This window comes from Artibeus jamaicensis, unplaced genomic scaffold (genome assembly GCF_021234435.1).
Source record: "Artibeus jamaicensis isolate MK-2021 breed Jamaican fruit bat unplaced genomic scaffold, CSHL_Jam_final contig_432, whole genome shotgun sequence".
Lineage (NCBI taxonomy): Eukaryota > Metazoa > Chordata > Mammalia > Chiroptera > Phyllostomidae > Artibeus > Artibeus jamaicensis.
Genome location: NW_026521828.1, coordinates 8059043 through 8072843, shown reverse-complemented (window position 1 = coordinate 8072843; position 13801 = coordinate 8059043). Strand labels below are relative to the sequence as shown.

The 13801-nt window shown below is 45.7% G+C and overlaps 1 protein-coding gene and 1 pseudogene across 3 annotated transcripts in view; one reads left to right on the top strand and one right to left on the bottom strand.

Moving 5' to 3' along the window:
• The window catches only part of TIMD4 (T cell immunoglobulin and mucin domain containing 4), a 45574-nt gene extending 33505 nt beyond the window's left edge, over window positions 1–12069 (bottom strand). For all 3 annotated transcript variants that reach the window (XM_037152239.2, XM_037152240.2, XM_053665913.1), the window contains exons 1-4: window positions 11969–12069; window positions 6479–6820; window positions 3656–3940; window positions 1858–1908 (exon numbers count right to left, since the gene is read on the bottom strand). In XM_037152239.2, the coding sequence (XP_037008134.2) occupies window positions 1858–1908; window positions 3656–3940; window positions 6479–6820; window positions 11969–12026 (736 nt within the window). In that variant the 5' untranslated portion in view covers window positions 12027–12069. The remainder of the gene's footprint in view (window positions 1–1857; window positions 1909–3655; window positions 3941–6478; window positions 6821–11968) is intronic.
• LOC119054390 (uncharacterized) lies at window positions 8238–8409 on the top strand (annotated as a pseudogene).
• Window positions 12070–13801: the final 1732 nt, after the last annotated feature.

Sequence of the window (13801 nt, the reverse complement as noted above, 5' to 3'; positions counted from 1 at the left end):
AACTGACTGCTGTCATTAAAAAAACACGGCTAATGTTTACTGAGCATTTAGTACATGCCAGACACTGTTCTAAGTGATCTACAAGCATTTCTCATTTAATCCTCAGAAAAAGACACATATGTAGGAAAGCTGTTATTATTATTCCCATTTTATCAGTGAGAAAACCAAGGCCCAGACAGAGTTAGTAACTTTCCCACAGGGGCACAGCAAGTAAAAGACAGGTTTTGAACCCAGGCAGGGAGGCACCACAGTGCGCACAGGAACCACGATACCACCCTGCTCCCCATACTGTGCCATCACAAGCATCAGCTCATTTACCCTCCGGGTGTCTGTTGGGTTCTGCCTGATTGTAAGTCCTGTTAAGGTAACAGCCATCATTTCAGTGCTTTACTAATGTGCCAGGCACTCATATAAGTCCTTGAAGTGCATGAAGTTACACAGCTCCGCCAACAAACCTGGGAATAAACCAAGGCCAGAGACCCCCAGCAAAGAGTAGTAGAACTGGGATGTTGTAAACCACTCTACCTGGTTCTAGGAATTATATCTCGACCCCTTGTGGCTAAGGGCGAGGGATGACCTTTGAAAAGTGAGCCACATGAGACAAAGGTTGTCTCTGGTAGCAAACGCTGCCTCAGTTCCTCTCCCTGCTCCCAGAGCTTGGTTGGAAGTCAATGGTGGGTAAGACCCCTCACAGCAGGGGGCAACCTAAGCCAGACGATCACTTGGGAGGACTTCATGGAAGGACTTGGGGGGCTGCAACAAAGAGCAATGGACTCTCACCCCCTGGCTTTGACATAGCCCAAGTCTGCATATTCTCTGGGAAAAGCCCTTCCTGGCTCTAATCCCCTTAAGCCTGAATACTTGATGGGGAGTGGTTCAGCTCCTTGCCTTGCTAGAGCGTGTCCTGGGGAAAAATCTGGCATAAACCTGTGAAATCTGCTCTGCTAAGAATGCTTTCATTCATATGTTAAGGATTCGAGCAAGAAACCCTAAAACTCTGTTCCTGACAGACTGACTCAGACTAAGCCCTCAGATTTCTTTGAAATGTTATCTACTGTTTGATCCTTGCTGCCCTGTATTCCTGTGTATTACAACCCAACAAAAGGCCCTGGAAGAGGGGACTCAAGGCCTTTTTCTTCTCAGAGAAACTGGCTGTTGCTGGCCTTTGTCTCCCCTGAGAAACTGGCCACAGCCCACTCCTCCTCCCCCAGCAGATCACATCATGTCTTGGTCATATTCATTCTCATCCATGGCATACGGGGGGACTCGAGAGGAAGTTGCCCCCACACTGGGAGTCAAGCCCAGGCCCTTCTCTCTGGCAGCCTCATGGATGTGAGTCCCATGTTATCTGGAGGGAGTTCTCTGCCCCTGGGCCCTAGTAAATACCTGAAGAAGGCTTGATGGATGTAAGGACAAATGAATAAAGGAGTTCTCCCTCCACTATAAAAAGGCAACCAGTCACGTGAGTGCACCCCTTGGGTGTTTCACCCTGGAAGACTGGTGGGCTTGGGATCAGAGTGAGACAGCTGGGCACCACATAACCTGGAGTGGAGATGCCAATTTCTAGACATGTGCTGCCATGAAGGACCACGTGAATGAATCCAAATCAATCAGTCAATCAATACACGCCCCTCCCTCCTTCCCTTCTCTACCCTCTCCCTCTCCCTTTCATCCCTTATCCACAGGAACTAATGCACCAGAAATGCTTCCTTGACACCAGTTTGTCCCAAGTTGACTTCACGGCTCACGGGGTCCACAAGTCCTCTCTGCTCATCTGCTCCAAGGACGCCCCACTCACTGTTTCCTTCCCCTCAGTCTAAGAGGTAAGGAAAGGAGGAGGAGCAAGTGTCCACATACCTCCGGCTGTGTCTCCAGAAGTCACCTTAGGGAGAAAGGAAGTTTCTGATTCTGGAAGAGAAAACAGTTGGATGAAAGGCACCTAAAAAAGTAAGTGTGTATACTGAGTGGGCCTATTTTTATAGTTGTTTTTGTGCTTTTTCTGTGTATTTCAGGTTTTCTTCAAGGATTGCAAGTAATTTTTAGAATGTAGGGGGGAAAAGGCAACAGTATTTTAAGATGATTAGTTTCGAGGCCAATTAAGTAAAAAACATGTAAGACAGTGGATTGGTTTAGGGTTCATGGACTTTAGGTGATGACTATTCAGAGCATGATAGAATTAGCCAGTTGAATATTGTAAAGCTATCTAAATGATTCAAGCCTCGCCCTGGCTGGTGTAGCTCAGTGGATTGAGCGTGGGCCTGCAAACCAGAGTATCGCGGTTCGATTCCCAGTCAGGGCACATGCCTGGGTTGCAGGCCAGTTCCCAGCAGGGGACGCACGAGAGGCAACCATACATTGATATTTCTCTCCCACTCTTTCCCTTCCCCTCTAAAGATAAATAAATAAATAAAAATATTTAAATGATTCAAGCCTCATTAAGGCAGCTGAAATGCTTAAGAAGTTTTTCCAACTATCTCACGATTGTTTTATAATAATCTTTAAAAAAAAGATTTTATCTATTTATTTTTAGAGAGAGGGGAAGAAGGGAGAAAGAAAGGAGGAGAAACACTGATGTGAGAGAGAAACATCAATCGGTTGCCTCTCATATGCATCCTGACAGGGGACCAAACCCGCAACCCTGGCATGTACCCTGACTGGGAATCGAACCAGCAAACTTAAGCTTTGCAGGATGATGCCCAACAAACTGGAACCTCACCGGGCTGTTTTCTAATAATCTCATCCTTTAGAAGCAGAGGTGGAAACATGGTGGGAGCATTGATAAGCCCCTGTCAGTCAGTAACTCAGTTGAGAGGTCCAAGATGCAGGATCAAGAAAGATTCAGGAGAAACAAAACAAGAAAGAAATACAGTAGAACCATTTCACCATCAAAAAATATCTTAGAGCATCCAAGGAGGCTTTTTCTCATCCAGTCTCTAAGGCCCAGCCAGAGACTCAACCCTGGGCAGGATGGAACTGGAGTCTGACATTGCCTGGTTCTTCAGTGACCATCTGCAAGATTCGTGGGAGGTCAACTGGAGAATCCCCGCCCCCTGCCCTCCAAAAATTATCCGGCTTTTCAAAAACAGGAAACCATAAAACAAAGAGAAGAAACAGTTTAGTGAATACACGCACATGCCATTATGGGCTCAATCATGCCCCACCCCCCAAATTTATGTGTTGAAGCCCTAACTCCTAGTAGTTGAGAATATGGGAGATAGAGCCTTTAAAAGGTAATTAAGGTGAAGTGAGGTCATTGGGATGGGTCATAATGCAATGTGACTGGCGTCTTGGTAAAAGGGAGGGATGAGGACAGCAACACAGACAGGGGAAAGACCTTGTGAACACAGGGTGAGAGGATGACCACCTATAAGCCGAGGAGAATGACCTCGGAAGAAATCAACCCTGCTGACACCTTGGTCTCGGACTTCTAGCCGCCAGAATAGTAAGAAAATTAGTAATAAACTTCTGTTATTTAAGCCAGCCAGTCTGTGGTTTATGTTGGGAGAGTCCCAGAAAACTAACACACCATCCCCCTTACCCCCAACACACACAAGCAAAGCTCTGGGCCGCTCTTTCAGCAGAAGAACCCTGTTCCGAGGGACGCACTATACATCCAGTCAGCAGGAGGGACAGGAGGGCCAGCTGTGCCACGCACCTGCAGTGAGCGAGGGCTCTTCTGTGCCAGGCTCAGTGGTCGGGAGACTTTTGGTTGCCTCAGGAAGGGTGCTTGGCACCGCCAGGGGGCATGTGGTCGTCGCCACTGTGAGGGCGGTGGTGGGTTTTGTCTGAAGCAATGTTGTGGCTGGGAGGTCAGGGGTAGTCAGGACTGTTGTTGAAGGCATGGCTGTGGTGGTTGTCATGGCAGCGGTGGTGGTGGTGGTGGTGGTGGTGGTGGTGGTGATGGTGGTGGTGGTAGTCGGGCGACTGGTGGTCGTTGAGGCTGTAACCAACAGAAGACATATGTGGTACTGAGTAGAGATGGAGGAAAAGGGAAACAATGTGAATATATCTGGGATCCTTCCACTTCTGTTTCTGCTGCCTTTACCCGGTCCACTGTCCTAGACCATCGCAATGCCCTAGAAAACTGGCATTTCTGCTCTGTTCTTCACACATTGGTTAGAGTAATGTTTTAACATGACAAATCTAATCATGTCAGCCCCCGATTAAAACTTTTTACTGGGTCCTCCTTGCCCTTAAGACAAAAGGCCAAGGCCCCGACCTTGGCCACAGCCTCCACCAATCCGGCCCTGTCTTCCTTCCCGATCTCAGGTCTCTGCTGGACTGTCCATCTTTCCCCAGCGTTCGGGCCTTTCTTCGGTTCTTTGAACATGTCAGTGACCTTCCAGCTGGAGGAACTTTGTGCTCACTCCATCCAAGTGTCTCTCGTCCTCAATCTCACTCCTGCTTAACCCTCATGCCTCGGCCAATAGGGCAGTTCTGCATGGAGGGCATCTGCTTTCTGTAATAACAGGGTTTTTGGCTCTCTTACACTTCACCGTCACAGCATGTGCACATTTCATAACTACACATTCATTTGATGATTATTGTTTAATGTCTGCTTCTCCCACCACACGGTAAGCTCCACATGGGAAAATCCTGTATTTATTTTGTTCTCTGGTACAAATCTAATACCTGCCATGGTGTCCTGTGCATAGTAAATGTTCCAAAAACATCCATGAGTAAGTAAATGACTGCATCAAAAATGAGCCCAAATATAAAATTTCAGTCTAGGACACTTTCAGAATTGAAACCGGGCGAAAGTGAGTGTAAATTCATTGTTCTCCCTTTTCCTGTGGGTAATAATATCAAATGTGCTATGTAGCCAGGTAACATTTTAGATAAATGTTACCGACTTTTAATATAAACCATTACAATGAACACTGTCTATAAAAACCTTATATATGACAAATTAAATTTGAGAGATAAAAAAATAAGTAAAATAGAATTTTAGTCAAACGAGGTGAATAAACTCAGAGATCCACTGTATGACATTGTGTCTGTAGTTGACAATAACATATTGTACACTTGAAAAATTGGCTAAGGGGGTAGAACTCACTTAGGCATTCTTTCCACAATAAAATTTAATTAAATTAAAATGTATAAAAACTGAGCCTAAAGTATGCAACATAGGATGAGGATGTAGTGTTTTTCAGATGCTAAAGATTGGTTCACGCCAGTTCCACTCACCCCCTAAACATTTGAAATTGGGTTCATTAGATACAGTTCTCCTACAGATACGGCCCTAGGAAATATGCCAAACTTCCATAAATGCTAATGGACCGGAAAGATACCAATAGTTTTGATTGAACTTAGAAATGACCCCACAGAGCAGGGGAGTCAACAAGTATCTTATAAAATAATAACTTGTCATACCAGGCTTGAAAAGAGCAGACTTGGATTGGCATCATTTCATTGAATAAATCAAAATAATGGTGACTGCTATCACCCAAAGTTGTTTTGAAAGAAAAATATGCCAAAGTGCATGAAAGTCCTCTAATTAGAAGCTTCCACATCAGCTGTAAAATTTTAAAGTGCATTAGGATAAACTAACAAACAAAATAGAAACAGACTCATACAGACAGAGAACAGACTGACGGCTGTCAGAGGGGAAGGTGTGAGGGGGTTAGGAGAAAAAGGGGAAGGGATTAAGCAAAGAAAAAAAAAAAAAAACCTGTATCTGTCAGCAGTGTGGTGATGACCAGAGGGAGAGGGGGTGGCGGAAGCAGAAGAGGGTGAAGGGGGATGTCAGTGGAAGACTGGATTTGGGATGGGACACAATACACCATACAGACGATGTATTATAGAAGTGTACACCTGAAACCTATCTAATTTTACTAACCAATGTCACCCCAATTAATTCCATTAGAAAAAGAAGCATAGTAATTGAGGTTTGACAATTCCGGGTAAGGGGTCGTTGCTTAAACTTTGGGTGTTCCACCATATTCCAAATCTCACTGAAAGGAATGGATAGTAACAGAGTAACAAAAGACCTGAAAATGACCACCAGTGTCAAAAAATCCCACCTGCTTTGTCCTCTGCCAAGAGCTGCAAAGTACCAGTCTATGGGCTGAAGCTGACCCATAGACACACTTTATTTCGTATACATAGTATATGCTTGAAATCTTTGCCAGCATGCAAAAATCCGCACAGCTCACATAAAAATTGAGAGGTCTGGAAACACTGGGCCCCAGTTCCTGCAAGGCGACAGTCTCCTCGATGAAAAGCAGCTGCCTTCCTCACATGGACCCTGCAATTTCCTTCCCCACCCACCACCCTCCATTCACTCATTTCTGCCCCCTTCTCGCCCCTGAGGGCCGTTGCCCCATGCTGTGGATCCTCTGGTCATAGGAACGCATCTCAGATTCAATCTCTCCACTGGATGCTTAAGGAGCTAAAGCCCTCCCTGCGCCACCTAGTCTATTACCCATCAACCACTGCGTCTCTCCCTCCAGCAGCACCCGCCCCTTCACGTGCTCACCTTTCTGTAGCTGCAGGCGAATGTTCCTCTTGATGTCATTAAACCAGCCAGGCACCTCTATGCGGCAGCAGTACACAGCGCTGTCACCTTCCTTAGTATTGAAGATGGTCAAGGAGACATCGCCTCTGCTGATGTCCCCCCAAATGTCATACTTCATTGACCTCCTTGAGAGCACCCGTGCCCCGTCAGTGTGGAGGAGCTCCTCGGTGCATCTGGAGTTGGGACACGGGCCTTTGCCCCAGCACATGCTGTTGCTGTTGACGGACCACGATGGGTAAATACAGGGCAGAGTGGCCGGCTGACCCAGAAGTGCTGTCACGACAGTCTCTGCTGCAGCGGGAGCTGTGAGGAAGGACGAGAAGACCAGGCTGTATGGCACTAAAATACCGCAGGGATGCTACTCAGAGATCATGCAAATAGATGCTTCCAGGAAGATGAAGAGGGTTCTGATATACGGGTGTCTTTGGTCTAATTTTGACAGGCCCTTCGCCGCAGCTGAGCTCCCAGCTCCACATCCTTCCATCCCCCAAGTGGAGACAGATGACCCACCTGAGTGTCTAAACCCATTTGCACAGCAAGACCTTGATGCTGATTAAACAACTCTGACCTTGAGTACCATTACATAAACCAACACACTTGCCACTGAAAACTCCTGACCCTTGAACTCGATTCCACTAACTCTCAGAAACAGGTCCCAAAGCAGTACCCTACCCTCTGTATCCCACTGAGCAGTGATTATGTGCTACCGACTGGAGAGCTTCAAATGGGCCTCCCTCCATCCGCCTGCCCAGACAGGGCTAAGGCAGGTAGACAGGCTGTTGAACTGTATCTCATTATCCTCTCCATTCAGTGTGGGAAATAGAGATTTTCATACAAGTAACTGTAAACCTACATTTGCTCCATCCTGTATTTCTAAAATAAAGTATCCATGCTTCCCAACTTGGGCTACTTACCAGCATGACCTGGGCAGTGTGCTGAAAAAATACATATTTTATTGACCAACCCTGAGTCGGAACCTCTGGACCAAAACCCGTGGAAATGGACACCAATCTCTTCTGGTCACTCTGACATCACTGCTCTCACCGGTGTTTGAGGACCACTGGACAAGCTCTTCTAAGATTACATCCATTTCTGAGAGACTGAAATATTTTTTCTGCGAGTGTTAAGCCCACTGGTCTAACTGAGCATCAGTGATTGTTCTAAATCCCTCCCCCCCAAAAAAGAAAAAAATACTATTGAAGTGAGAGCCAGGCAGGCTGAAGGTCCATACCATAGGGACAGCATCCTAGGTGCCTAGGTTCCTACACACTGTTTTCCTCAAGGAACCCCCTGCCCCGTGAGACTGTCCATTCGTTAGCTTTGTTGACCCACTGCACTAAGTTGTAGAAGGCATGGCCCATAGTCCCCTGCTCCTCCCTGACTCAGGTGTCAGGAATGTCCAGATATCCCTCTCTAGAAGGTGAGCATAAAAGGCACCCAGAGAGACAGCAAAAGGATATGCTTCCTGGGTTTTTCACAGCTGGCTCTCCCATGAAGGTCACTCCGAATTGAGACCAGCCCGGAGCCTTCCCGGAACTCACAGTCTCTTCACTTTGCCACAGTGAAAATGTTTCAAAGAGCATAGATGCTGTGGACATCCAGTTTATCCACCATAAAACCAGGGGGAAAAGCTAGGAAATTCATTGCCACCGCTCTCGGCTGTGTTAGCAAGACAGAACACATGCACCTGAAAAGGGAAACTTCAAAAACATAAGCTCATAGCACTTCTTGGCCCTTTGGCTAAGGTCAAGTCTAGAATCTGTTCTTATCAGTTTAAAACATTAGCTTATAATGTTTGGGAGACTCATTTTGAAATATATACAAGAGTTATTTCTTCTGGAGAGTCATTAGTTATGTTCCCAAGTACTAAAGCATCAAAGGATGCATCCCATTTCTTAAGAAAAATTTAAAAAACCCAATAGAAAAACTGAAAAAGGATATAACAGGAAATTCACAGATGAGGCAACACAAGTGGCTAGTAAATTTCACCTATCTGGCAAAGATTTAGAATGCTGATAATATTTAGTGTTGGCTAGTAGGGACCTAGGAAGAGACAGCCTAGGGAGCCACCTGCAATGAGGTGGGGTAAGAAGTGGTACAGCTACACTGGGGGCCGATCTCACAGTTTCTCTTAATAGTCAACATGCACATATACTATCTAAGCCTCAGCAATTTCATGTTTTATTTTCCATAGAAAAACACATGTATCAGAAAACCTAATTGTGCGTATTTACTGCGGCCCTCATGCATATGCAAACAGAGTGAACATGCGTACATGGGAATGGCCAAACTGGCATGTGCACTCCATGGAGACACATATAGAAGATTATTGGAATTAGATAGACCCATGTCAACTGGCATGAAAAGTCCAAGTCTTAGGAAAGTAAGAAAAGGGCAAATTTTGCCCTGGCCAGGTAGCTCAGTTGGTTAGAGCGTCATCCTGATATCCCAGGGTTGTGGGTTTGATCCCTGGTCAGGGCACATACAAGAATCAACCAATGAATGCAGGAATAAGTGGAACAACAAATCAATGTTTCTGTCTGTCTGTCTTTCTCTCACAAATAAGTAAATTTTAAAAAGAAAAAAGTGCCAATTTTAATGCAACACATAAAATATAAAACCATTTGATAAATAACTAAAATAGTTTGCACTGTGTGTGTGTCTGTATGTACAGATATAAAGCTATATGTGTGGAAAAGTGTCTGGTGGGATACACACCCAACTCATGTCGGTCACCTCCGTGCTCCCTGGAAAGGGACAAGACCTGGGAGTGGTCATCAAAAGCAATTTTAGCTTTGGAACATTTTTATATTTTTTTCACCAAGGCTTTTTCTGTATTACTCATCTGATTAATTATTAATATTAAAAAAAAAAGGAAGCAGGCAATTTGGTGTGGCAGAAAAATACCCACGAGACTGACATTGTAGACCTCGCCACCAGTTACAGCTTTTGAGTTCTTGGAGAAAAGCCACAAGAATCCGAACCTCGTGGAAAGGACAAAGCCAGCCCCATATGCTATTGTGGACCCATTTGCCAAGCAGGCCTATGATCTTATTTAACATGATGCCATTTTACAGTTCTGAGCTGGAACTCTGAGCTGTCCCCAGAACTGGAAATCACTGGGGGCAAGAACAGAACCGCTCCCCACAGCCCCAGCAGAGGTGACATTGGAACAAACCACAGCTTTGGGTTACAATGCCCCCACCACCCAGGGGCCGCCCAATAGCAGCACCCCCCGCCCTTACTTCATCCAATTATAATCCAGTAAAAGCTCAAAGCCCCCACCCCTCAATGCTGGTCTACCCACACCATGCCCCTCTCCTTTCTTGGAGAGTGAATAAAACCTTTACTCTCTACACTTTCTTCTCTCTGTGAATTCTCGGCAGCCCATGTCACCGACCACCCTAACCCTCACTATCATTATAAAATAAAGGTGATGGGTAACAGTCCCCCTCAGAAAGAGTTTCCAAGGCTCCCCGAAGAGGAAGGATCAAATGCTGCATGGAATTAATAAAGTAACCAAGCACATTAGAATTTACAAAAAGAACCTGCCTGGTATAGCTCAGTGGATTGAGCGTGGGCCTATGAACCACGGCATTGCCAGTTTGATTCCCAGTGAGGGCACATGCCTGCAGTGCAGGCCAGGAGTGGGGGACCCCCAAGAGGCAACCATTCATTGATATTTCTCTCCCCCTGTTTTTCCCTTCCTTCCCCTCTCTCTAAAAATAAATAAAATCTTTTTTTAAAAAAGAATTTACAAAGAGGATACACACACACACACACACAAAAATGTTTCTTCCAGTTACAAAGGTATTCTGGAACGAAGGGATTGTTTGTATCCAGGTACAAAGGAATCGTTAGTATCAAATCCACCCTCCCCCTTTCAGGAATCACCCAGGATGGTGGGTACTACATGTGTTCCCATGCCAGCTTCCTTTCTGCTCCAGCAGGTGACCTTGAGAGAAGCCCTTCCCCAGTCCAGGTCTCAGGGTCACCATCTACAGACTCAAGCGCCTGATTTGGCACCTTTGAAGAGCGTATGCAATTTTGATTGATTCTTGGTGATTCTGAACAGTCACTGTCTTCTAAATGGGTCATTTTAGGAAAGACATGAATGAAAAAACAAATGCACAGACAGTTCACCATGCCACCACCTTCCAATGGAGTTAGACAGGCTGCGTGAGCTGCGTCAAAGCCCGGCCAGTGTCCAGCCAGCAGCTGCAGATGTGGACTTAAACCCTAGTGACTTTCACATCTCCAGTTCCCAGAGACACAGAGAGAGACTGTGGAAAACACTGATAAAGAAAGCAGACAGTGGGGGACGGATGGTGATGGAAGGAGACTTGACTTGGGTGGTGAATACATAATACAGCATACAGATGATGTACTACAGAATTATACACCTAAAACCTATATGATTTTATTAACCAATGTCACCTCAATAAATTCCATTAAAAAAGAGAGAGAGAAACTGCTATTAAGTATCTGGGCAGAGAAGTAATTTAGTGAGCAATTACTAGAAGGCGACAAGTTCTCTGATGTGGGCAGCCCCGGGAGGGCAGGAGCTCACAGCGGAAACACCTAAATGGGTCCTGAGTGCTGAGGAAAAGCCTGACTTCCGTGGAGACCTGAGGACCCTTGAGTGGTGGAGGGAAGAAGGGCAGAGAGAACAGCTTGGAAAAGGCTTGAGAGGTAAAGGAAACACCTTGGTTTTCCCTGGAATGTAGCTGTTTTGTCATGTAATGTGCTTGAAAGATTCACACACAAGTACCTACCAAACTTAACACTGCACAAGACGTGAGAGATTGTCTAGCGCTCAAATCACAGATTGTTATTAAACTGGTCTAATCTGGATCCCTCGTTTCACATAGGGAAGGACCAGAGCAGTTCAGACACATTCTGGCGTCAATGGTTAGTGACCAGGCAGGACAACAGCTCGGCCGGGAGCCTTTTGCCCACCATCACCGGGATGCAGAGGTGTAAATGGCTGGCACCCACTGTCCAGAACCTGGAAATGACGTGCAGAACGAAACCTCAACTTGAAGCCTGATCCCCAGCAAAATAAAACAAAAAAAGCAAGCAAACACTCCTGACACTAAAGAGAAAAATAAGAATTGTTATGAGAGCTCTAACCAGAACAACCCCCCTGGCTCTGCCTACACTGGTAAGACTGCAGAGGGCATATCTGTCCCTCATTTCATCTGTCCCCTTCTTTCTGTGTTTCCCTCCAAATGCTATTTCTGAGATGAACACAAATGACCCCACCTGAAAACCCCCAAACAGGTCTCCAGATAAAACCTTGTGCAACAGGAAGGAGAGAGACCCCCCCCCAAAGAAGAAACCCTGGGGAGATGCATAGATGAAGTGGGCTTCTGCTGGTGGAGGCGAGGAATTCCATTGCAGGCGTCTGAGCCCCCCGGGAGCCCCTGTCTGGCAGGGTCAGGCACTTACTCAGATAAAGCCTCCACAGCGTAGTCAGCAGCCAGAGAAAGAGAGGCCCTCTGGACATTGTGACTGCCGGCAGACCCCAGGAGTCCGTCTGTCTGTCTGCCCCAGCTTCATTTCTTATACTCCAGATAATGCTGACAGGGCGGGACCGTTTTGTTTTCATTTCTCTTTTTTTTTTTGTCTCAAAATCTTCCCTTTCCCCTATCCTGAATGACCTTGCTGAATCTGGGATGCATGGTAAAATGTCTCCTGGACACTCTGTCTGTGTGTGTGTGCAAATAAGGGGGTACAGTAGTGTGGGAATATGTGTACCCCTTTGTCCATGCATTTGGAAAGTTTCCTACTATGTGCATGAGCATCCATCCATGTGTGTGCCTGTGTGTGGGTGCATGTGTAGACTGCACATGAACCGTGGTTCTTCTGGCTGCTGGGCTGCTGGTAATGAAATTCAGTGAGCTCTCCCCCATTGGTGGTTGGTAAGCTGGAATTTGGCTCTTTTCCCATTCTGGGTTCTCCCTCACCCAGAGCCTTGGCCCTGCCTTGTTCTGATAACGAAGGAAGAAAAGCAGGGCTGCAGTCAATCATCACGTATAAGCCAAAAACACCATTAGAGTTACTGGGCAAGGGGAAAAACAGATTCAGTAGAGGAACCATATGATGGTCATCACAAACAAGCCCAAGGTCTGGGCCCAAGTCCACCACTTGTTTGTGAAGCCTCTTGATGGAGAAGAGCACAAAAGATGACTTATGGACCAGACTGTTGGGCTTGAATGAGATGATGTGCACAGCCATTATGGACTCTATAGATATGCAGGAACATGGAACCACTTAGAGGGGGAATCAAATCAATGCTCACCAACCAGATGCCTTTTCTAAAGAGATTTATACCACCATCATTAGTTATTGAATGCTTAATTATATGTCAAGAACTCTACTAAATGATGCAGATGTATTATTTAATTCTCACAATCCTAATAGATAGATAATATTATTCTTCCCATTTAACCGATGTGGAAACTGAGGGTTAAGAGAGTTACATAAATGGTATTCACAGCTAATAAGTAGTAGAAATAGGACTGGCACTCAAAACTTCCTGATCGTAAAGCCCGTGTTCTTAACCACTGCACTCTCCTTTGACTTGTGCCCCTCAGGGTAATGCAGTCATGGGGCCAACCATACCATTGGCCAGTTCCTGCCCAGTCCCAGACAGGGAATTTAAGGATGCATGAGTGTTATAATTTTTTTAAAAATTGTCACCCTGGCTGGTGTGGCTCGGTGAATTCAGTGCCGACCTGCAAACCCAAAGGGGACCTGTTCAATTCTGAGTCGAGGCACATGCCTGGGTTGTTGGCCAGGTCTCCAGTTGGGGACATGTGAAAGGCAACCACATGTTGATGTTTCTCTCCTTCTCTTTCTCCTTCCCTTCCCCTTTCCCTAAAAAATAAATACACAAACTTTTTGTAAAATTTCTCATTTGGTTGTAAACAGCCAAAGGAGCCTCAAACTTTGAACATCACTCACACTTAAGGACATGGTGAAAATACAGACACTGGGTGAGGCTCTGAATTCAGAGAAGCCATAAAACATGAGGAAGACATAATAATAGAGGGATTCAGAGAAAAATCTTCCCACAGAAAGCCCACTGACTTACTGAAGTCTATTTCCAGGAAAGTAGGGGGTTTAATCTCTGGATAAACTGAATGTCCCTAGTAAAACAGTTATAGATACTGATATGTGGGTGTTCCCCAACAATACCATCTAACCCCTTCAGTAAACTCACCAGTGCATGATCCCCAGTCATACATGCAGCATTCCTAACTAGGTTTTAGTGTGTCA